This window comes from Bolinopsis microptera, chromosome 5 (genome assembly GCF_026151205.1).
Source record: "Bolinopsis microptera isolate Bmic1 chromosome 5, MBARI_Bmic_1.0, whole genome shotgun sequence".
Lineage (NCBI taxonomy): Eukaryota > Metazoa > Ctenophora > Tentaculata > Lobata > Bolinopsidae > Bolinopsis > Bolinopsis microptera.
Genome location: NC_087076.1, coordinates 9,844,409 through 9,869,546, shown reverse-complemented (window position 1 = coordinate 9,869,546; position 25,138 = coordinate 9,844,409). Strand labels below are relative to the sequence as shown.

The following is a 25,138-nucleotide window of genomic DNA, read 5'->3' as shown; positions in this document are numbered from 1 at the left end:
TTGCAGGGAAATTATAATGGCCCCATCAAACATCAAGATTTGCATTCGAATAAGACCCGAGCAAGGGAACGAACGAAGTAAGTTAGATTTAAAAAACATGTTGAATGCCTTATGAAAGTATATTCATTTCAGCCAAATCGTGGCTACTTTAAATTACTAATATTAACATCACGAATCACAATTAATACCAGAACTGATTTGTGTTATAATATGTTTTATATAATATATGATAATAATACACAATTCCGTATAATCGGACGTGTGTAGTGTGCTGTGTGTAGTAGCGCATACTTTATTTTTAACAAGCAAACCCTCTAAACCTATAAATCACAAGTAACCCAACCTATTTCAGGCTCTAAGTTCAGAGAGATAGTGAAAGCTATCGGTGATAAAGTTGTTGTGTTTGATCCACCTGACGACCAGAACACTGGATTAAAGAAGATTTTCACATCGCAAAGAAACAAAGATCTCAAGTTTTCGTTCGATAACGTGTTTGGTCCAGAGTCGTCTCAGCTCGATGTGTACCGCTGTACCACCGCTACCATCTTAGATGATGTCTTGAATGGGTACGGATAGTTTGATCACTGATTTGTTCATGCAGGAATTCCGTGCCTTTTACTTTATTGTTTATTATTAAAATTCATTCGTTCATTATTTGTTTCACAACAATCAACATGACAAATGATACTCTGTTGTAGTTCACTTGTTTCAAACTTTCTTTTTAATAATTCAATTATTGTCGTTTAAAAGGACACGACACGATATATTGACAGAAATTACAGTGATCTTTTTACAATGTTTTATTTTGAAGGATGCTTTGAAACTGAATTTATTCTCCTTCAATCAAGTCCCATAAAGTTACTTATAGCGTACTGTTGGTTTTTACAGCCTGAATTTCTGAACATGGGATAAAATTACAATACAAGACAACAAATTTTCTCTCCCCAGGTTCAACTGTTGTGTGTTTGCGTACGGTGCCACAGGAGCGGGCAAAACATTTACAATGCTCGGCAACAAAGAGAACCCAGGGGTGATCTACAAAACTGTAAGTGTAAATTTAGAGGATACAATTTAGTTTTATCCAATTATAATTTGATGTAATTGTGTTGTAAGTTGTAAGACTTGTAACGATAAGCCATAGATAGCTTAATGATTTCACGCCACTGTGGAACCCTGCTTCACTAAGTTGTCCCAGAAAGTAGGAGGATAAGTGGAAGATATTACTGAGTTTCACAACCAATCACCTGTACCTCCATTAATCACCTCCACCGATCACCTCCACCTGTAACCTACATTCTAACACAGGTTATGATGTTGTACACAAAGATAGAGGCTCTGAGTGACGACTACAAGTACGATGTGGACGTCAGTTACGTTGAGATTTACAATGAGAACATGAAGGATTTGCTCAGCCCTGGTGAGACATTATAGATATTGATATATACTGGTAGGGAGGTTAACCAACCATATTAGAGATCTAGATACTGCACTTGCACTGGTTGGGAGGTGAACCATATAATATTTTGACAGCGAATAACCAATTAATTGATTGGTTTCTAAAGTTCAACGATGTGTCGATATGGTACAATATTCATCAGGTATTATAAGACAGAAAATGAGACTTTTATTAGGTATCACAGAATAAAATAAAATAACAAATTGACAAAGTCGCACTATTTTACTTTTACTTAGTCCATTGTTCTGAACAAATTTTCTTAACTGTTACTGTTAGCCGTTAGGTCCTTATAAATACTTCAAATATTATATCTATTTACAGCATGATGTAATGCCAAATTCTGCATCCCAGCTTGTATGTCGGCCACAGGGTCCATGACATCTCATGTAGCTGTCTCCAAAAGCAGCAACTTTAATGTAAGTAGGAGTATGGTCGTAGGTATTAAATGCTCTGATGTGGCCGGAGTACCTTGTAAAGCCTGCAGGACAGGAACCGCTTGCCAAAATGCAATAGGATCCTTTTGGCCAAGATACATCTCCAATTTGAGCTGTCAGTTCGCTCTGTCCCTCTTTCAAAGCATCGATCTTAGCAGAAAGATCGCTCTTTAGTCCCTCAATTTCCGATGTAGTTCCACTCAAGTTCTCGTTTTGTTCGATCTGTCCCTCTTCTAAAGCGTCGATCTTAGCAGAAATATTGCTCTTTAATTCCTCAATTTCCGATGTAGTTCCACTTAAGTTCTCGTTTTGTTCGATCTGTCCCTCTTCTAGCTTGTCAATCTTAGCAGAAAGATCGCTCTTTAGTCCCTCAATTTCGATGTAGTTCCACTCAAGTTCTCGTTTTGTTCGATCTGTCCCTCTTCTAAAGCATCGATCTTAGCAGAAAGATTGCTCTTTAGTCCCTCAATTTCCGATGTAGTTCCACTCAAGTTCTTGTTTTGTTCCTCCTCTAGCTTGTCGATCTTGCTTTTGAGCTGATCGATTCCATTTCTAGCTTCAATAAGTGAAGTTGTAATGGCACTGACTTTGGTAGCTTGTTGGGTTGCCAGTTCTGTCAAGGAGATTGTGTTTTGCATTGATGCAAGCAGAAGGTCCCTCAAATCGTCTACTGGCAGAGCATGTCCCTGAAAAAGCTTGATTTTGTCTCTTACATGATAAGAAAAATACTGATATTTACCGGTCAGTATTTTACTACTGTATTGTAATTTAAAACGATACGCTTCAAATGCCTATAATGCCATTATACAATATGATACATGCTGCGCCACTAATTAGGATTTCTAATTATAATTATGAAGTAGGAATATTAAAATAGCTTAGTAAAAGCAAGAAAACATAACAAATTTACCGATTCATCAGGACCAGAGGTGTTCCTTTTGCTTGAAGTCCTCCGCATAACAAAAGTGCGACACAACAGAACGCTCCATAACTGAAAACCATGGCTCAAAATCTTAAGAGACAAAACAAATGTGGGATGTGCTGTAAATGAATTTGTTTGTGTGGTGCACCTCTTAAATATTAAATCAAGTCGCGAAGCCAAGAAAGTTGAGAAATTTGTAGATAAGATAATCGGGGTGATTTTATCTCATCTACGTACGAACATACCTAATTTAGTTCGACAGTCAGTATCCTCCACCTTCCTCGAGCTCGCTATCACATTTGGTATATTTATCCTGCCACGCCCCAGGTTGTCACGACGGCGTGTGTTATCTAACTTTGTCACCCAAGCTAATTTCGACCAGGGGCAGCATTTAATCTGGGGTCGGTAACAATATTTTTTGAAACGAAGAACAAGAGTTGTAGAGTGAGATCAGAGATACAGAATCAGTGATACAGAATCAGTATACTATATTACAATAACATTGGTTTTCAGGATTTGTTCGGCTTAATTCGTCATAATTTATAGTTTCAAAGCAATTTAGATCAAATGCAATTTAGAATACATACTACATGCAATGGTACATACAATATTTTAGATTTGAATCTCAATATTATGTTATATTTATAACATAAGGGAAAGGAAGCAGTTCTAACGAGCTCTTCTCAAACACAAGAATATATCTTGTGAACTTGGCTAGTATATATTAAACATTTGACATGGAGTTGTAGAGTGAGTTATGTGCCTCGCCGGGCTAAAGTAGTCGATGTCCTTGCTGTACGGCAAGTTAAACAAGGAAGTGAAACTATTAGGTTCCGTACAGACTCAACTCTGCACCCATTTCAATATGTTCATTACATGCAAGCCTCTTGATTTATAATCATATTCAAATCTAAAAATTTAAATACGGTCAGTTTTGGCGTGTCTCATTGTCCTTAAAATATTTTCCGTTACCAAATACCATTAAAAAAAAGGAATGAACAGACTTAATGATATATGAACTCTGCTCTGGCTTTGAGTTCTACTTACAACACGACGTTAATATGTATGTATGATATCAGTGTTCCAGCCGGTAGTATCGTATGAACAGCGATTATTTTGCTGTCCCTAAATGTCACCGCTTGTTTGTACCCTCCTGCATTCTGGAATGTTTAAATAGCCGTGGTCCATCCCTGATATCTTGTGAATCCCTCTGGGCAATCTTCCCACTTCGTAGGGCGCAATAGGACCCCTCAATACTCAATACTCAACTTTCACCGTCAAGTCGTCTATTGTCGTCTTAAACTCAATCTCCAAACTTTCCACATTGCTTTGACACTTCACTCTTGAGACCTTCTACCCCTGTTTGGAACTCATTCTTATTGATTGCCATCTGCAACAGAGAGTCAGCAACATTTTCCGAAAAAATGTTTTATTATAATCAAATTTGACAGCCAAGTATAAAGTGTTCATCACAAAAACTATTTTTCGCCCCGCAACTGTCAACCCACTTCACTCTAGTAAAAGCTATTCAAAAATCCAAGGACCTAAAGACGGTTAATAAGTTTGTCAATTTGTCCCTCGACTGCAATATAAAGTGCTCAATTTATAAGAGTAATCAAAATTTTTAATTCATGTTTCGAACATGACATAACGTTGCCACTCTCATCTGACATTTCCCGTGTTTCAGGCAGGAAACTAGTTATGAACGAGGGCTCCGACGGTAAGATCACCCTGCGGGGCGTCAGCATGCACCGGCCCAAGAACGCAGACGACCTGCTGGACATGTTGCTGCGTGGCAACACTGAGCGTACCCAGAGCTGCACCGCTGCTAATGCTGAGTCCTCACGTTCCCACGCTATATTCCAGATATACATACGGGGCCGACACAAGGTATCGGGGACTACAGCTACCTGGAAACACTCAAAGTTTAGTCTGATAGACCTGGCCGGGTCGGAGAGGGGGAACGTGACCACGACTAACAAGCAGCAGAGGGAGGGTGCTAACATTAACAGGTCCCTGTTAGCGCTGGGCAACGTGATTAACGCCCTAGCTGAGAGAAAGAAGAATCCCAAGATATTCATCCCTTATAGGGACAGTAAGCTTACAAGGTAAGACAACTGATTGTTATTATGTCTATTAGTTTAGGGTCTAAGCTTACAAGGTAAGACAACTGATTGTTATTATGTCTATGAGTTTAGGGTCTTGTACAGAAAAACAAATTGAATAGTTAGTTTTTGTTCCTTATGTTTGAAAAGTGCTGATTATATTTAATACGAAATTTTGTTAAAATTATCGTTCTAGGTTAACAAACTATGCATATGCTATGAATTTGGTTCAAATCGGAATCGAAAATGAGCTTGTTGTGGGCAATATTAAACTGAAAAATGTCGCCTTAAAACAACACTCACAAACTGTTGGGCCAGGTTGTTAAAAGACTCTCTGGGAGGCTCGTGTCAGACTATCATGATAGCCAACCTAAGTCCGAGTAACAAGAGCTACGAGGATACCTACAACACCCTCAAATACGCCAACAGAGGTACTGAACATGCTTATAATAAAATATTCCGTTTTCATTTAATCCTAATATTTGTTCTAATATTGGTTCTCGCTTAGTCGACTACAGAAAATAAACTCGTTTAATTAGTTATAATCAAAACATGAGATACACTGTAACACTGTAACACTGTACACATCATGAGATAAACACTCCCTATGAACACTGATCATATCCCTTGTTGTCTCGTAATTAAGTAATTAAGTTAACGATACGTTAAGTGATTATTTAAGTGATTAGTGATTGTTTAATTGATCCTTATTTCCAGCTAAGAACATTAAGGTTGAACTCGTGAAGAATGAAGTCCAGGTGGAGACTCACTTTGGCGAATATAGCAAGCTTGTCGCTGATCTTAAAGATGAGGTGAGTAACCAATTACGAGTTACCTGTTACCAGTTCTCTGGTTGCCAGTGTAAGTTACCAGTTCTCTAGTTGCCAGTGTAAGTAACCTATTACCAGTTCACTAGTTGCCAGTATAAGTTACCTGTTACCAGTTCACTAGTTGCCAGTATAAGTTACCAGTTGCCAGTTAACCTGACCGATACAGCCCCTCTTTGTCCCTTCCCATTCCCGAATCCCGCCCACTAGCACCACCATTAACCAGTAACCACACATTCGCTTCTTCAGCTAAATCTCGGGGAATCATTTACTTCCCGTGATTTTATCATTTATGGTCTGTTTTTTTGCTCCTATTTTAATTTCTTATCATCGCCACGAGACCAGTTGCCGGTTGTAATAATATTTTTTTAGTAATATGCGTTAGATAAAACGGAGATAAACATTTTATCTCCGAAAAATCAAATTATCTAACCGCATTACTGACAATATTATTATATAATATTATGACGCAAATCAATTCCCAGATTTCTACCCTGAAAGCGAAACTCCTGGAGAAGAATGAAACAGCCGAGAAGTTGAAGATGCTAGAGGAATTTGACCTTGCTCATAAGGACTTTGATATGAAGTGTCGTGAGGTAAAATATACCCAGTATAGAATTATATTGTATAGCTATGAAGGAAAGGGGGATTTCTTTTTAGTGTATGTTTTACAACCAATTTAATTTTAAATTATTAAAGTCGGAAAAATTCCAGGCCACAAAGGGCAGTGACCAAGAGTGCCCAATGTCATGACAAGTTTACGACAATATGTGACAATATGTGCCAATATACGACAAGATTTGACAGGGAATTGACAATATACGACAAGATTTGACAGGGAATGACAATTTTTTACAGGGAATTGACAATAAACGACAAGATTTGACAGGGAATGACAATTTTTGACAGGGAATTGACAATATACGACTAGATTTGATAGGGAATGACAATTTTTGACAGGAAATGACAGGGAATGACAATTTATGACAGGGAATGACAATATATGACATTATTCGACAAACCGTGGGAAAAATGCCACTCTCGGTCACTGCCCCACAAAAAACCGTGAGTTCCTTTAAATATTAAGGCCATGAGGCATGATATTATTTGTTCTTAATTAACACTAATTAACACTAATTAATTGCCCAGGTTTTCCAAGAGAGGGCTCAACTAAAGAGGGAGCTGACTGTCCTGGAAGCGGAGGAGCACAACCTGGCCACCCAGATTAAACAGAACGAACTGTACATCCGGGTTATCAGCTCCTGTCATTCCGAGCCTCACTTACTCTCCCTAGTTCAGGTTGGTTGTGGTTGTTGAACTGTGATTATGAGTTTTAGGATATTATAATAATATGGTGATTCAAGACTCAAGTGATTTAACTCTGTTAATATTAAGACGTAATGAAACTATCGGACCACGATGTATTGGGACTTGCCACCCCATGGCAACATTAAAATATATCGACTCTGTTACACCGTTTGTTGATATAATCAGGAATAACTCTGGAAAAAACATCTTAAAACATGCCAGGTGAAGTAAAAACTATTAATTTAACCACAGGATGAGTTGAGCTTGTTATCGGAGAGCCAAGTTTCTACCAATCAGAAGATCAGCACTAAAAAGTCGTTCTTGGTGACGAACATGGAGCGCGCCAACAAGGTCCAAAGGGAGATTCATGAGTACATCCAAAATAACTCTGCTAGCATCCCTAAACCACTCGGTCCAGAAATCCTCGTCCAGCTTTGGGAATTCCATCTCGTTAAGGTATGATAAAACCCGGATTTACTAAGTTACTTACATGCCCAAGTGCAGCTGCACTTTACTTATTGGTGCACATTTTGAAACAAACCCTAGATTTTAAGACATCACCTGGAGAATCTTATTGTTGATCCACCACCACCACTAGTTTGTAGCCTTGTACAATGTCAGGTGCAGTCCTACTTTGCTGAGCACAGCGTGTCAGCTCTACAAGAGGCAGTTATAGGATCAGAGAGACAGCTCCAACACATGAATAACATCACAGAGGAGATATTCAGTATTGTGGCCTCTGATGAGAACGTTCCAGACTGTCTCAAAGCACAACTCGGAGGTAAGGATGTTTTTTGGTGTTTTTAAAATGGAATGTTTGATATGATCTTGTAAGTTTGGATGCGTGGTTTACATTGTTTTGGGATTCAAACCATCACGTCTTCAATCGAAATTAACATCAAATACTGATAGTAGTGTTATTAAATTGTTAAGAAATGTATTTTTATCGTTATCTTTTTGCTGAAAACCTTTTTAAATGAAACTGTTATATTCCACAGGATTGTGCATGAAATTGATAGAGAGCCAAAAGAAACGAAACGGAGTAGTTTGGGCGGACGATAAAACGGCATCAGATCATCCCACCTCCAACCTATTCCCCTCTCCAAAACTTGTTCAGCCCCAATCCCCCACCTTGTCCTTCACCCCGGGAAAGACCCTGGTGGGTTCAACTCCCCAGCTCAACAAGTTACAGGCAGCTCATGTTCGAGGCGAGGCGTTCGCTACACCGGCTCCTTCTAAACTGCAGGCTTGCTTTAACGCCAGGTTTACTGACCTAGAGGATCAAGCCAAACTTAACCTTATCGATAGGTTCAACACAATCACAAAGAAAGGACAAAAGCCCATACTGAAACTCAAGGACAGAAGTCAGAAATGTTCTGCTGATAAATCAGATGATTCTGTTAAAACTAATAGTTCAACAGAGGAAGGGGATTTAAACAGCACTTTCACTCTGGACGAGCCTAAAGTTCTATCCTCTGTTGTTCCCGCTAAAGCAGCTTTAAAGCGTAAGATGTCCATGATACCAGCACCGTCCCACGTGATCAAGAGGAATGCACTGGTTTCACCCTTCCCTAAACCAGTTACTATCAATGCTCGTGCTGTGTCCCCCGGTCCCACAGGCAGGTTACCCAGACCAACCAGTACCGCCCCCAGGAAAATGACACCGAGAGCTAGATCTGCTCCTAGATTAAAACAGGAAGGTAAACCTCCCAACCCCTCGGCGGGTAAGACTGGTGCGGCCAGCCAGTTGGTTAAACCGAAAGTAGTGTCTCGTAAGTGTGTGCCGAACACTGTAAAGAAGTGAATGGTTTTTAGTTGGCTGTAAGTTACACCTCAATCTTACAAAGAATTTTTAACCGAGTGCTCATGCTGCATTTAATACGATTTTACGTGCCCTAGAAAATTGTACATATTTGATGTATGAATCTGCCGAATTTAATTTCAGAATATGAAGGCATTTCCTTGTACATTTTTATCCAAATTTAAAATACTTATCAATAGCTTGACATTGTATTTTAATAAATATATTTGTATTGTTAGATAACATTAACTTTCCAATTACTAATGTTTTCCTACCGTACTGTTTAGTCCATGGTTAAGAACCGTTAGGATTGTAAATTCCCGCTTTCAAACAAACCTTGGCGCTTGCGCGTTTCATATTTCTCTATACAAACGACCTAAAATATGCGCGCGTAAACACTTTCAAATAATACAAATTCGATTTGAAGAAACTCCGAAGCAATTCAAGACCGATTCAAACCCAACAAATTGTGACATAATATTAAGGTCAATATAATTTTATGGACCGTCCACACATATCATAAGCCAGATCTCGGTCTCTCTAGGCCTGTCCTGCCACTTCACATAGCTATTGTGTAATGATCACACTTGACTGGCGCAAGCTTTTCAGATGATGAAACTATATCGTGTCCAATAGTATAACTGTGTTGTGTCTGCTGCATTTGTCACTGTAGTACATGTAACATGTAAAGGGCGTTCCCCTTTTTCGACTTATTTAGAGGCTGTTCTGGTGACTATCTGCTCCATCCCACCAATATCATAAATGACTTCATATTATGAAAGTATGTTATAGATAAAACAATAAGATTTTATACATTGAAAAAATTTTTTGAGAGTACGCTTTCGAGAAAAAAATAATTTTTGGAAAGTTTTTTCAATTTTGAGAAGTCTGTCACTGTAATACCGATATTTCAGTCATTTTAAAAGTTTTTTGGCTGATTTTTTTACTGAACATTATTTACAATCCGTACAAGAAGCCCTCTAAAGGATTTTATAATTAAACAATAGATGAAGAAGTTACAGACCAAACAAGGTCGAGACAAGCAAAATTGAAATTGTTGCCTACTACATACTATCAAAGTTGTATATTTTACCAATCACCCAGGCCATAAGATATCGCTTCAAAAATTCTTGTGAGTGTAGCTGATGATCATATCCATTATCCAACTTTTTGGGATAGGATATCTCGATTTCGAGCTTTAAGGTATGAAATCTGGCCTCAAAGGACTTGCCTATAACTCAAAAAGTATCAGTTTTTTAAAGATTCGTCTTATCAAGCTTTTTGGCCCTTTTTTACGATGAATTTTACCAAGAGTAAGTCCTTTGAGGCCAGATTTCATACTATTACTTTATAGTGAGCAATTATAGAAATGGTGAACATTTATCAATACTAATAGAGATTAGAGACTCAGACTTTAAGTCGCCACGAATTTTGTAACCATAGTAACAGTATGTCACGTGTTCAATATGAGCCAATCTTACCTGGGGACCCCCGGCTATTATGTTCATAAACATAATATGTAATATAATTCATAAACATATAAAGATTCGGCGGAATGACAGTGGACAGGCTGAGCGCCGCCCAGTAAAGCCAATCATGCGCCAGCTGCGTGATATATCCATAGGGGATAGGAGGTGAGCTCAGAGCTGATACGTTCTTTGTACTACTAATACTATATTGCCGTGGGAATTATTAAAGTGTAGTGTGGATCAACAATACTGTTCAGGTTTCATGTCATCTGCTCGCGAGCTGTATAATCAGCCCTACCGCGGGCACAAAAATAAAGTGAAACTCTTATCCACTACAGTACGTGAACCATAAAATATATATCCAGCGGACTATATTTGCTCCAGCGGGCCCGCTAGTTTAAGGGCGTGATATTTCTCAGCCCGCTGATATAGCCCGCATGAAACTTGACCAGTAGCGATAATGATATAGCCCGGGGACTGGATAAGAGTTTCACTTTATTTTTGTGCCCGCGTTAGGGCTGATTATACAGCTCGCGAGCAGATGGGTTCACGTACTCTACTTCTAGTGCGACACGTACTCTAGTGCGGAACCTCCAAGATCGACACTGTCGCACTAGAGTACGCTACCTGGATCGTAGTGCGACACGTACCCTAGTGCGACAGAGAATTTTCAAGGCCGACACTGTCGCACTACAGTGCGCTACTTGGACTGTAGTGCGACACGAACTAAAGTGCGACATTTTAAAGTTTTAATGACAAGAGTGTCATCTGAAAGTACTTCCGTACTGATGAGTTCTCTGCGTTGTATTCCGGGACTATGTCATGCATTGCTGCATCTTCCTCCAAAATGCTTGCTTGTGGTGGAAGAAGCATCCTCTCTTGGTGGTAGTGGGCCAGGTTGTCTCCACAGCGTTTATCAGGGCTCTCTCGCAGTCACTCATGACAGATTGAGGGTCGACTACAAATGCAAGGAGCTCATCCAAAAGGGCTTCATAATGAGCCAGTGTCTTTCCGGGGAGTAAGCCGAATGCAAGGGGAATTCAGTGCATCGCCAGTATAGGTCTTGTCGTCGCGCTTCTTATCCAGGCAGTATCGGTATCCGTCGTGGATTTGTCATACGTTGTATGACCCGCCGTGCACGAAGTGCGCGGCTCCCCCTGTATCGTCAGGACGATCAAGTTTCTTGAACCAGTAGTGCGTCCAGAAATGAAGATGATTGAAGAAGACATTTTGATGTTGTTCGAGCATATGAACTTGTTATCCCAATCGGAGATATACGATGCGTGTAATAGGAAAGAGGATCATATGCTGCTTACGAGTTACCCGGTGGATCACACACTGCATACGTGGCTTGAACTGACCCGAAGGAATTATGATCAGTGGATCACTTCGAAACACGTGATCGATGTAAACCGACGAATCGTATTCGCAAGATCACTTCAAAATAAGTGACGTGAACCGACCCGACAAATCCATAAAAAGGATAGGATGTGACCTGAACTTGGAAATAAGTCAGGATATTTTGTCGCACTAAAGTACGCTACCTCAACCTGGATCGTAGTGCGACACGCACTGTAGTGCGATAGAGGGTATTTTTGTCTGGCTTCGCACTAGAGTACGTGTCGCACTAGAGTACGTGTCGCACTACAGTACGATTACCATATTTTATATAAATGTTTATGGACACGTTCATTTGAGTTTGAGGATATTGGTAAACAAAAATAATAGCGTTTTTGACGATAGTGGCTTAATTTTGACATCTATTAACCTAGCACGTTCAGAAGTTCTGAACATTAGCCGCGTAACCCATACTCCCATATGCACTGCTCAGAAAGAAAATCTATTGTTGTTAGGCACTATAATGGTTCAAATGTCACATTTTGTGTGACTTATTTAACTGCAGTTGTCTAATTATCATTCCTTGGTCTGAAACATAGTAGATTAGGTCAATCTAACAATTATGATACAACATTGGTTAAAGGGCACGGATCGAACGGTTACAAGGCAATATTTAGGTAACTTTGTCACACTCAGAATACCATACCTCTATTCTACTGTGAGGTGTCCTCAAAACCCTTTTTACTCATTATTTGATGGTTGATCTACCAAGTACGGAGTACCAATCATAGCCCTAAAATATGTTGCTTTGAATAGTAAGCTAATACAGGCACAATGAGGTTAATTCTGTCACAATATATGGAATTTAAAATTTTGGGCGAATTATTTATATCTGATTTTGGTTTGAAAGGCGGGAAAACTTTACATGATGACAATGTAGTTGATGCAAGTTAAGATCAGTTGATGTTTACATTGTCACAAAAAATTATACGAAATCGTAACAATGATTATATAATGAAATAGTCTCTTATAATAAGTAATAACTCTTATAATAACTGATGTGACAAAGTAAACATGTCTTGCCCCTATTTTGAAGATCTATATATTCTATAACTCTATTAGAATTTAACATTCTTTCAGAAAAAATTGGTAGAATATTGTCCAGAACATCAGAGCTCAAGTTTAACAATTTTAGGTTAAATTTGTCAAAGTCACTAAAAATGTGACAAAATTAACTTTTCCTGCCCCAAAAATTTCAAGATAGTGTGTAAAAATTAGCATAGGCTGCCTTATCACCTGCTTATTACCTAAATAAATCAATCCAAACTACAAAAAAATATATGTTAATGTGATGACGATTACCTAACTGTAATAATAACTGATGTGACAAAGTAAACATGTCTTGCCCCTATTTTGAAGATCTATACCTCTATTAGAATACTATGTAATTTTATCATCAAAAAAATGTCGATAAACTAACTAGTTATTTTGCCAGCAAGGAGCTGACAGAGTTATAATAATTTTTTTGTGACGAAATTACCCTATTTTTGACCATGTTGTGGTAGTTTAATTGTGACACTGTTAACATATTACCACACGTTAATGATTTATGTGACTGGTGCATGGTACTAGCAGTGTTGTTTGATCCATAGTACGTAATACAAAGGGTTTAAGCTGGTATATCATTATTTGTTCAATTTCACACATGTTCAGATATCATCAAGATTATGTGACAAAGTAAACTTGTCTGTGCCTTCTGTGTTTTAATTCCTTGCGACTATATGATATAATAACAATTCCTAGCACTTCCAGACCATTAACTAAACCTACACTACTCAGCATTGCTTATCAGGGTTCCCTAAACATTGTTCACATATTTTCTTAAATGTGTGACAGAGTAAACCTGAGTGCACCATCTAACGAAAAAAGTCGTCAAATATGTAGGTAATGGTCATATGTACACATCCAATCAACTGGACACTCAAAATTTTGGTCGAAAACGGCAGCAAGGGGTCCATATTTACTCTGTCACATGTTTATAGTGTGACAATGTAACCATTTCCGTGCCGGCCGTATTTGAGCGATATCTTATCACCTGATTAAGATATCGTTATGTGACAAAGTTAGCCTAGAGGATGAGACGATTATCCTAACCATCCAGGGTTTGTGTAATTTCATAGTGTGACAAAGTCAACTACACTGTGCCTTTTAATAGGGTCACTTATATTTACCAATATCCTCAAACTCAAATGAACGTGTCCTTATATATTAAAGACACAGTGTTTACACTTACAGCGGATGTGCATCTTCCGGGTTACCAATACCAGATACATCACTCACTGGCCACTGCTCAGTATCTGGTATCTAATCAGTAGTCCTTGATGTGTGCACGTGATATGGATCGGCTAATGGCAGCTCAGTGATCTTTGCTACACAACAACAGAGTTGTTTCATACGGGTGGTTATCGGTATTTCCAGCAGTTTGGTACGTACTTTTCATATTTATTTGCGTATAGTTACAAAACATTATGAACTCTGTACTGCTTCAAAATTTTGCAACAATTTATTGAATGTCGGCAATTCTGTTCGTTAACTCTTTTCTAATACACAGATAAGAGATGGCTGATAAGCTAAAGACGATTCTGTTCCTCTCATCCTGTAGGAAAGGTGCTAGTTTCATGGGTGAGGGATCATGGGGCGACAGGTAATGATTGAGGGATAACAATTTACCATTGTGAGATCGTACCTAGTGTGTTGTTGTGACAGGATCGAGTTATTACTTATACTAATACTATTAATATTATAGTTAGGGGGGGGGGGGGGGGGGGGGCAAATGGCATAAATGGAGAAAGTAGAGAATTACTCATAGGTTTTTCCATTTTCTCCATAGAAATAGTCTCCATTTTATGCCATTTTATGCCATTTTATGCCATTGAAAACCTGTGACCTGAAAAATTTAGAATTTCGAGAAAAATTATTTTAAAAAAGATATTTTCGGCCAATAATGAACAGAGTATCATGAAACATGGAGAAAAGTGGTTTTCAGAAAAACTTTGAAAAATGTTGACTTAGAAAATGTTCGGTCCGAGTCATTTTCGATACGTACCTCCCGTATCGAGAGCTCCCGATTCCGAGCTCGTGTTGCAAAGCTGGGAGGCCTGCCTTCCGAGATCGCATTACCTCGAGTCCAAAATTGTGTATCGAGGGGAAGGTGTGGACTTCGAAAAACCGAAAAAATATTTTCGGCAAATAATGAACAGAGTAGCATGAAACGTGGAGAAAAGCGGTTTTTTTTAGAAAAAATTTGAAAAGTTTTGACCGAAAAAATATTTTCGGCTTAAAATGAACAAGGTAGCATGAAACGTAGGGAAAAGTGTTTTTCAGAAAAACTTTGAAAAAATTTGACTTAGAAATTACCCCTCGGTACAAAATTTTGGACTCGAGGCTTTCCCCTGGTAATGCGATCTCGGAAGGCAGGCCTCCCCTTTGCAACACGAGCTCGGAATCGGGAGCTCTCGATACGAGAGGTACGTATCGAGAATGACTCGGGCCGAAAATTTTCTAAGTCAAAATTTTTCAAAGTTTTTCTAAAAACCACTTTTCTCCACGTTTCATGCTACGTCCTCTTCAAAAATATTTTTTTGGTTTTTCGGTTTATCGAAGTCTGCACCTACCCCTCGATACACAAATTTGGACTCGTGGCTTCCCCCTGGTAATGCGATCTCGGAAGGCAGGCCTCCCCTTTGCAGTGCGAGCTTGTTTCGACTGTCGAGGATGTAGGTCTCACTTCTCAGTGCCTATTACTCTCCCCTATTACTCACTCCTGCTGTAGCCTGTAGAAATAACTTTACACTAGGCTTGGGTAATTATGAGTTTGCCTGAAGTGTGCCTCTACTAACCTAGTATAAGCATCTAGTAGCCTTCTATGAGCTTTCATAAGCTTGTTACGCCCCTAGTAAGCGTAAATAAACATGTTAGGATGTCCAAATTAGGTTTTAAATGGTGTTAAAGATGAAATTTCGAAGTCAAAATTGATGGCATAAAATGGAGAAAATGGAGAATTACTCATGGGTTTTTCCATTTTCTCCATAGAAAAAGTCTCCATTTTATGCCATTTTATGCCATTTTATGCCATTTTATGCCATTGGCCCCCCCCCCTATAGTTACACTTACAGATTATATAGTGGAAATAAATAATATCTGTTCCACATTAAAACCCTACAGGGTAGGAAAAGCAATGAAGGAGATTCTGGAGGAGGAAGGTCTTGAAGTGTCCCTGTGCAGTGGGACCCCAAAGATAGTCCCTACACAATCCTAGAACAAGCTTTACACCTTGTTCCAGATACCGTACGACAAATTTCCTTCAGGGCTTTAGTCATGATTTAGATGTATTCGATTTATTAATAATACACCATCAACCATTATCAACTAAAATGATAAGTTCGGAGTTTTGCATCTAGCTACTAGAAATTAATCTTAATATCTTAAATGCGAGTTATAAGATTTATTATTTTATCCGCAGTCCGGGTTTCCACAATGGATGCACGACAAGAAGAAAGAGCTGGAGGAAGCTGACAGTTTTATAATTTGTTCCGCTGAGTACAACTCAGCCCTGCCCCCCGCCCTCACTAACATGCTCGACCATACCCGCCTGCTGCTTACAAGGACAGACCTGTTGGTAAGTCATCAGTCATCACTGTAATGGTACCCAATTGACCCCTGATGAAGCAAAATCAGGTGTTAAATTAAAATATATCTAGCATATAATCTTTCCTATATATTTTATAAATAACTAATAGCATCTTCAGTCAAATTTTCCTCAGCTCTGTTAACGTACAGTGTGGGTCCTTTTGGAGGATGCCGGATTCAAATAAACCTGAAAGCTCATGTGACAGAACTGGGAATGGTACCGGTACCAGCGGCGTGTACCGTCATGTCGGTAGGCTCAATGTTTGATGAAGAAGGCAACTTAACAAACGACAGAGTGAAGGCCAACATGGTCAAGCAAGCTAAGGAGTTGAAGTGGTACGCTGAGGCTATGAAAAGCTACAAACAAATCAGGCCTGTTCCAATTGGTGCGCCCAACTATGATATATAAATATATGTATATATTTATAGACTATTGAAAATGTACGAATAAGCTATGTCTAGTATAAGCTGTTCTTTGAAATAATTTAATCAGACCATTTTAAACGTGAAAATGTCGGGATGGGAAATCATTCTGGAGTTTTGTTGGTCTTAGGGTAAATAAACTTTTCACTTACTGTCTTCAGTCTTTACTATTTATAGTTTGATAATGAAATCAGCTTTTTTATTTCTCTCAACTTCAGAGATCTGAGTCCTGACTCCTGAGAGCTCAGGACTCTAGGAATGATTATACACCCCTGTCAGTGTCATGTAAGAGCTACAGTACATTTCTTATGCATGTAATATGTACATAGTATGAGACTTAGGCTTTTCTTTTGCAAGAGAAATTTTACTCAACAAATGAAACGTTGTCTCAACTCAAAAATGATTTCAGATTTGAAAATATTTATTAATGTTAACAAAACTTATAAGTGTTACAATTTGATAGAATCAAAAGTATTCGCCAGAGTTGGTTTATGCCGGGTGTGGGCAATGCTGATACTGATGCAGATGCTGTGTCTGTTACTGCTGCTACTGGCACTGCTTTTGCTGCTGCTAATAGTAATACTGATGCCAATGCTAATGTTTATCATTATGCTAATACTTCACCTAGCCATGAGTCTACGCGTACTGCAAGCGAGAGGGCTCTGGATAGAGCAATGCTAATATTGCTGCTGTTTCTATTCCTACTGCTGCTGTTTCTGGAGATAATAACCTCAAATTCTAGTTGTATTATAATAAGCGTTGCGTTGATTTTAAAAATTAAATTATCTTGATTCTAGAATATTCAGTATGGAAAATTCTAGCTTCTGATTTTGATACCACTTCCACCCTCCTGCCACCGCTCATGGCTCACAACGTGAAGAACGTTATATTGCAATTTGCATATTGGGACAAGAAGAACTGTAATTGAAATTCTTGTGAAAAGGCCCTCTAAATCCGAAATCGGTGTATTTTTGGACGCTGATTCCGAATCACACCCTATGACGTAAAGTAAAAATGCTTCCTTGGAGAGTTATGGGCAAAAAAACTGTTTTGGTCACGTGACACTGAGAGGCTATTAAAACAAAAATTCGATTGTTTAGGGCTCGGGTTAGGGTTGTGGTAAGGGTTATGGATGATGGATAGCTTTGTCATACGTTGTATGACCCGCCGCGCACGAGTCACGAGTGCACGTGGCCCCCTGTATCGTAGAAACGCGACACTAAGTGAAACGACAATGCAATGGGGGTCACGACGTGATATAAGGATAGCTTCGGGGTTGGGGTTGGGATAAGGATTTATGCGCATTATGTAAAACCGTTTTCTACGGCTGAAAAACCAAAGTCTGAAGTCACGAGAAATATTTAGGCAAGCGAATAAATAAGAGCATGAGAAGTAAAAATGATAGTTTGCGCGAAGCGTCAAAATCCTCGGACATCCGAAGAATTTCGCCTGTCTGCTGTCATTCCGCGTTGTATCACGTGGTGACCCCACTGTCGCTTCACTATAGTAGAGTTTCTACGATACAGGGGGAGCCGCGCACTCGTGCGCGGCGGGTCATACAACGTATGACAAATTCCGCCTAATCTTTATGTCAAGATTGCTCTATCCAGAGCCTTTGCGCTTGTTGACCATTGTTAATGGTCTGGCCCGGCGCGCGCTACTTCGTAGCACTTGCTTCGAGAAGAACGCAGCGCGCGCTACTTCGAAGAAATTTAGACGAGTAACATCCGTCAATTGCGCTTGCAGTACACAGTAGCGCGCGACCACCGTCCCTTGTGAAAAAAGCGCACCCGCCGTGGCGCAAAAGCAAATGGTTAGGTAAAGATTACAGATAACGCGCGTCGGCTAATATTAAATACTAGTGGACTCTATGCAGCTCTCCCAGAGCCCCTAATTTTACTGATCTGGAGGTCACATTTTATTGAGCCAGTACAGGCTAATATTAAATACTAGTGGACTCTATGCAGGTCTCCCAGCGCCCCTAATTTTACTGATCTGGAGGTCACATTTTATTGAGCCAGTACAGGCTAATATTAAATACTAGTGGACTCTATGCAGGTCTCCCAGCGCCCCTAATTTTACTGATCTGGAGGTCACATTTTATTGAGCCAGTACAGGCTAATATTAAATACTAGTGGACTCTATGCAGGTCTCCCAGCGCCCCTAATTTTACTGATCTGGAGGTCACATTTTATCGAGCCAGTACAGGCTAACATTAAATACTAGTGGACTCTATGCAGGTCTCCCAGCGCCCCTAATTTTACTGATCTGGAGGTCACATTTTATTGAGCCAGTACAGGCTAATATTAAATACTAGTGGACTCTATGCAGCTCTCCCAGAGCCCCTAATTTTACTGATCTGGAGGTCACATTTTATTGAGCCAGTACAGGCTAATATTAAATACTAGTGGACTCTATGCAGCTCTCCCAGAGCCCCTAATTTTACTGATCTGGAGGTCACATTTTATTGAGCCAGTACAGGCTAACATTAAATACTAGTGGACTCTATGCAGGTCTCCCAGCGCCCCTAATTTTACTGATCTGGAGGTCACATTTTATCGAGCCAGTACAGGCTAATATTAAATACTAGTGGACTCTATGCAGCTCTCCCAGAGCCCCTAATTTTACTGATCTGGAGGTCACATTTTATTGAGCCTATGCAGTATATGCAATTCTGTTTTAGACATTGAAATTATTTAAAAAAGGTCTCACCCTCTAAAAAACTCCCGTTGGAAATGTTTCTATTAATTTCACATTGGAAAACTTTTCATTGTGTTTGACCTCAACTTAGATGTATTTGTTTTTTTTTGCTATTTTTAGCAACTCCAATTCTCTTTTGTAGAGCTGATTCTTGTTATATAATATAGAAGTACACTCGATACAGTTATCTTATATAAGAAAATATATTGGACTGCCAAACTACTGGTATATCATTATATTGGGAAGAAAAATAATACAAGTTAGTATTCTTTTAAAAATAACTGTTCATAACATTTACTTCATTTTAGGTATGTGTGTGAAACATCAGAACTGAATAATGGACCAGAGAATTCAGAGATCTTTGGTTACCTGTTTCCGGTTTCGTCGGTTCACATTGCTGCGTTCCTGACCTAGCTTCGCCTGCATCATTAGATCATATTATAATATGCATTATAGACTATAGTTATACAGCTTGAATTTGAAAGAGCTACATGGTCGTTGTTTCGAGTGCTTTTTCATCTGCTGTGACAGACAGCATCAACGGTTACCAACATAATAGGTGCATTGCAAGTTGTGCAATGCTGAATGCATACGTTTCGTCAGTGACTTCCTTCTGCCTCATTGATGCGAAACTGATAATAAACATGCAAGAGAATACAGCTATAGTTACTCTGGACTGCCATGATAGAAACATTGAAACAGATATTGACTGGCTTTAGGTATGTAAGACGTAAGTATTGAAACCTCAAATTGTTATGATCAGGTTCAACATACTTGCTATGATCCTTTATATAATAATATTAATATATTACATGAAATATAATATATTACATTGTATATTAATCTTGATATAAAATCCTCGCTTTTTGATGATTGTAACATGTTCTGTTTCGTTGTAACCTTGTCCCCTACATAATTATATAATACATCATTACTTCCATTTTTCAGGTTTTTATTGGTGTTGCAAACGATGAAACGATCACTAAATTCTGTGCCAGGCGTGCCTATGTGAGATTTGTTGGTTCATCGAATAACATCAAACTTACAGTGTGAGTAATTCAACAATCATGCACTTCATATTTTATGTCCCCCTACTCATTGTTCACTCTCTGTCTTCATCAGTGTTACTCTACATTTCTCTCAGTAATTACTCTCCCACTCAGTATTAACTCTCTGTCTTCATCAGTGTAACTCTACATTTCTCTCAGTAGTTATTCTCCCACTCAGTATCAACTCTCTGTCTTCATCAGTGTAACTCTACATTTCTCTCAGTAGTTATTCTCCCACTCAGTATTAACTCTCTGTCTTCGTCAGTGTTACTCTACATTTCGCTCAGTAGTTATTCTTCCGCTCAGTATCAACTCTCTGTCTTCATCAGTGTTATTCTACATTTCCCTCAGTAGGTATTCTCCCACTCAGTGTTAAATCTCTGTCTTCATCAATGTTACTCTAGACATTTCCCTCAGTAATTATTCTCCCACTCAGTATCAACTCTCTGTCTTCATCAGTGTAACTCTACATTTCTCTCAGTAGTTATTCTCCCACTCAGTATTAACTCTCTGTCTTCATCAGTGTTACTCTACATTTCTCTCAGCAGTTATTCTTCCACTCAGTATTAACTCTCTGCCTTCGTCAGTGTTACTCTATATTTCCCTCAGTAGTTATTCTCCCAATCAGTGTTAACTCTCTATCTTCATCAGTATTACTCTAGACATTTCCTTCAGAAGTTATTCTCCCACACAGTATTAAAGTATTAACTCTCTGTCTTCGTCAGTGTTACTCTATATTTCCCTCAGTAGTTACTTTTCCACTCAGTGTTAACTCTATATCTTCATCAGTGTTACTCTAGACATTCCTTCAGTAGTTATTCTCCCACTCAGTATTAACTCTCTGCCTTCATCAGTGTTAATCTACATTTCCCTCAGTAGTTACTCTCTCATTTAGTGGTAACTCTCTGTCTTCATCAGTGTTACTCTAGACATTTCCCTCAGTAATTATTCTCCGACTCAGTATCAACTCTCTGTCTTCATCAGTGTAACTCTACATTTCTCTCAGTAGTTATTCTCCCACTCAGTATTAACTCTCTGTCTTCATCAGTGTTACTCTACATTTCTCTCAGCAGTTATTCTCCCACTCAGTATCAACTCTCTGACAAGTGACAAGTAGTAACGCTCTAGTTCTCTTCAAAACAGTAGACCAAGGGTTTCCTTCTCCTGAGAACAGTAAGTACTCTCTGTCTTGTTACTCTATATTTAGCTCAGTAGTTATTCTCCTTACTACATTATATGTGCAAGGCAAATTTCTGGAGAATCGAGTATTTTTTTGTAGTAATAATTTGAATTATAAAGCGACAAAATATTATGTGTTCTCTCTTGGTTTGATTTTTTGAATAACAGCCAGTAATTTTAGAAGGTAAACGGTCAAGCAAAGTGTGCAAGGTCGTTGATGGAGTATTCCATGTGTAATCCTCTCACCAGTCTGAGCCCCACCAACTGAACATCAGAGGACCAACTTGCACCTGCAGAAACTTCAGCAGGACTCACATCCCCTGCAGACATATTTTTCAAGCTATCGATGATGGTTTAATGAAATGGGAGGACCTACCTGAAGATTACAGAAACATACCGTTCTTCGTAAAAGATAAAGGTCTGTTAAATTGATCTGTATGCATGTTTACATTCCAATTTGAATAGACAAGACAAAATTGAGGTTCATAACTCGTTCATGTGCTATGACCGTGCGTCCGCGTCGATGTAGGAGGTGTGGAGCCTGCTTGTAGAGAAAATATGAAGTTTCCTACAGTAAATATTATTATCAATATCAAAGGCAGGGCATTACTTCGACCTCCGAGGCGAGGTATCCGTGTGGACTCTGGTTGTTATCAGGGTTGGAAAGACAAAGATAATTTTGTCTGTTTAAGTGGGTTATCACTCTCTGCCATCAGAGTCATAAATCATATCTCCGCAGGGTTTGCAAGGTTTTCCCTATTGCTTTGCTTCCAATTCTTATAATAGTCAAAATATAAAATCCGATATTATTTTTGCAGGAAGTGATATTGGGATATGGCCAGCTGATGCAGATGTAAACAAATGCTGCGATTATCCAGCATCAGAAGACGAGGATGAAGAAGTAGAAGATGATGAGGTTGGAGGAAATGGGGATAAAGAAAGAAGAAACGGGACATAGACTATATAAAGGAGATTGGCGGGAGCTTTCAAACAGAATAACTTCCTTCGTTAATGATCCCGAGTTTGACGTGATGGACGATGATGTCCGTGCATTATTATATAAGAAACTGTCAGATACTGCCAATGATGTGGCATCCTATATTTACAAAAGAAACTAATATAGATAACATAGATAAGATTATGTTTGATAATCACAATGCTGGCAAGCATTACCGTCGCCCTTATATTCACAATACTATTTACCCCCTATACTAGTATATCCCCTTTATTGTTTTCCAGGCATTAAGACTCATCGAAAGTAGTTCAGCAGGCATATTTAAGTTCAAAACATTCTAATTCAATGTTAAAGATGACAGGAATAAGAAATAGTTATGTGGAGGTTTTTAAGAAATTTGCGCAAAATACGCGCCAGCATGTTATACGAAATTAGGTAAAAAACCCAAAATCGCCATATTCAGGTGCCTTAAAAACCATGTTAAAATTGAGTTAGAGATATGAAACTTTGCAGGGCGTCTAGACCTTGTCCAAATCGACTGTAAAAAAAGTTTCATGTTTCAGGAGTATCGGGAAGTGGGTTTTCTGGAACCCCTGTTTTACAACAGATTGTCGTGAAGTATATATATATATTATATATATATATATGTATGTATAGACGCTTTTGCAGTCAATTATAGCCTACATTTAAGTGTCCGTAGATTCAAAAGTATAAAAGATACAGTCATTTCGAACCACAGGTCTTGAAGATAATCGTTTACACTCCAGTTTCCATTATATTACAAAATAATTTAACGTCATCATCATCACTTGATGACGTCATCAAGTTAAGTGTTTTTAAAACTTGGTTTTTAACAAAATAACAACTTTTCAAATCGATTTTAAACCATTAAGGAGTAATTTTATTCAAAATCTGAGGACATTTTCATCTTAGATAATTGTTCAAGCATTCTGAAAATCTACCGGAAAATTTTCCTACCTTGCTCCTTCATAAAGATATTCGCTATTGAAGTTAGTGCTTTTTTGAAGAATAATTTTATAAAAATACAAAAGTTGTGAATTAGTATTCTCTGGTGTTGGGCCATCCCTTGGGTTGTGGAGCTCGATTGTGCTTTCTAAAGGTCTAAATTGTGTTATAGGCTAGTTTTAAAGTTGAAAATCGAAAAGTTGCACACGTGGGGACACGCCCAAATTGATAGAAAATTACTAAAATTACTGAAAATTGCTGTTTTCACCATTTTTATCAACTTTGGAGTCCCGTTGTGATCCAAGTTCTATATGAAATCTTCTGAAACTCTGCTTGCTTATTAAATTATATATAAAATACTGATATGCAAAAATTTACGGTGATTCAATATTGTATGCGCACGCAAAGTCCGCTCAAAGTTTGCACGTGCGAAAGGTGAGAATTTTGCGATTTCGAATAAATTCTGCTTTCCCGCGATATTTAAATGGAATTATATATGAATTTAATGCCAACTTGAATGAGTAAAAAGTGCCATATTCAGTCAGGTAAAATTTCGAAATCGATGAAATTACCTCCTAATTATTAATATAAATATTAATGAAGTTATGAGTTTACATTTCGGCTTTGTAAATTATCCTGACATTATAATCAAAAAGAGATGATATTTGACCAAAACCCATAATCATGGGTAGAGTGTACCGCTGCCAGTGTCTCTCTTTTCCAAACAAAAGGAAATGATATTAATTTGAATAACCGTCCGCAAATGCAAATTGATACCGAGAATGAAATCGGTCGCTCGCTTTTTCCATTCGATTACGGCTTACGAATTGTAATAAAGCTTATTGATTGGAAAAAGCGAGCGACCGATTTCATTCTCGGTATCAATTTGCATTTGCGGACGGTTATTCAAATTAATATCATTTCCTTTTGTTTGGAAAAGAGAGACACTGGCAGCGGTACACTCTACCCATGATTATGGGTTTTGGTCAAATATATTACTTTAAAAGCCGTGCAATCATTTTAGATATTAGATATTAAACTAACCATATTATGATATTCTCCGTCTAACTATTCGATCTGTCACCATCTCACTATTCAATCTGTCTCAACGTTCATTCTCTGTTTAACTATTCAATCTCTGTCTCAGTGTTCATTTTCTTGTTTAACTATTCAATCTTTGTCTCAGCGTTCATTCTCTGTCTCGACATTCATTTTCCGTCTGACTATTCAATCTGTCTCAATGTTCATTCTCTGTCTCGACGTTCATTCTGCGTCTCACTATTTAATCTGTCTCAATGTTCATTCTCTGTCTCGACGTTCATTCTCCGTCTCAATATTCAATCTGTCTCAACGTTCATTATGTGTTTAACTATTCAATCTCTTTCTCAGTGATCATTCTCTGTTTAACTATTAAATCACTGTTCATTCCTGTCTCGACGTTAATTCTCCGTCTCATTATTCAATCTCTGCATCAGTGTTCATTTTCTATTTTAGAGTTAATTCCCTGTCTTACCTTT

The 25,138-nt window shown here is 38.4% G+C and overlaps 1 protein-coding gene and 1 long non-coding RNA gene across 2 annotated transcripts; both read left to right on the top strand.

The window, feature by feature from the left end:
• On the top strand, positions 1-9,124 carry LOC134814605 (kinesin-like protein KIF18B). Its single transcript, XM_063822732.1, has 12 exons — positions 1-77; positions 353-566; positions 949-1,045; positions 1,306-1,417; positions 4,500-4,920; positions 5,236-5,348; positions 5,635-5,729; positions 6,230-6,340; positions 6,894-7,043; positions 7,305-7,508; positions 7,674-7,833; positions 8,051-9,124. The coding sequence occupies exons 1-12, from the start codon at positions 17-19 to the stop codon at positions 8,854-8,856; spliced, it is 2,544 nt and encodes an 847-aa protein (XP_063678802.1). The 5' UTR covers positions 1-16; the 3' UTR covers positions 8,857-9,124.
• A 12,491-nt stretch (positions 9,125-21,615) lies between these two features.
• Positions 21,616-22,624, top strand: LOC134816050 (uncharacterized). Its single transcript, XR_010160346.1, has 3 exons — positions 21,616-21,694; positions 21,882-22,118; positions 22,519-22,624. It is a non-coding gene; the product is annotated as an uncharacterized LOC134816050 (long non-coding RNA).
• Positions 22,625-25,138: the final 2,514 nt, after the last annotated feature.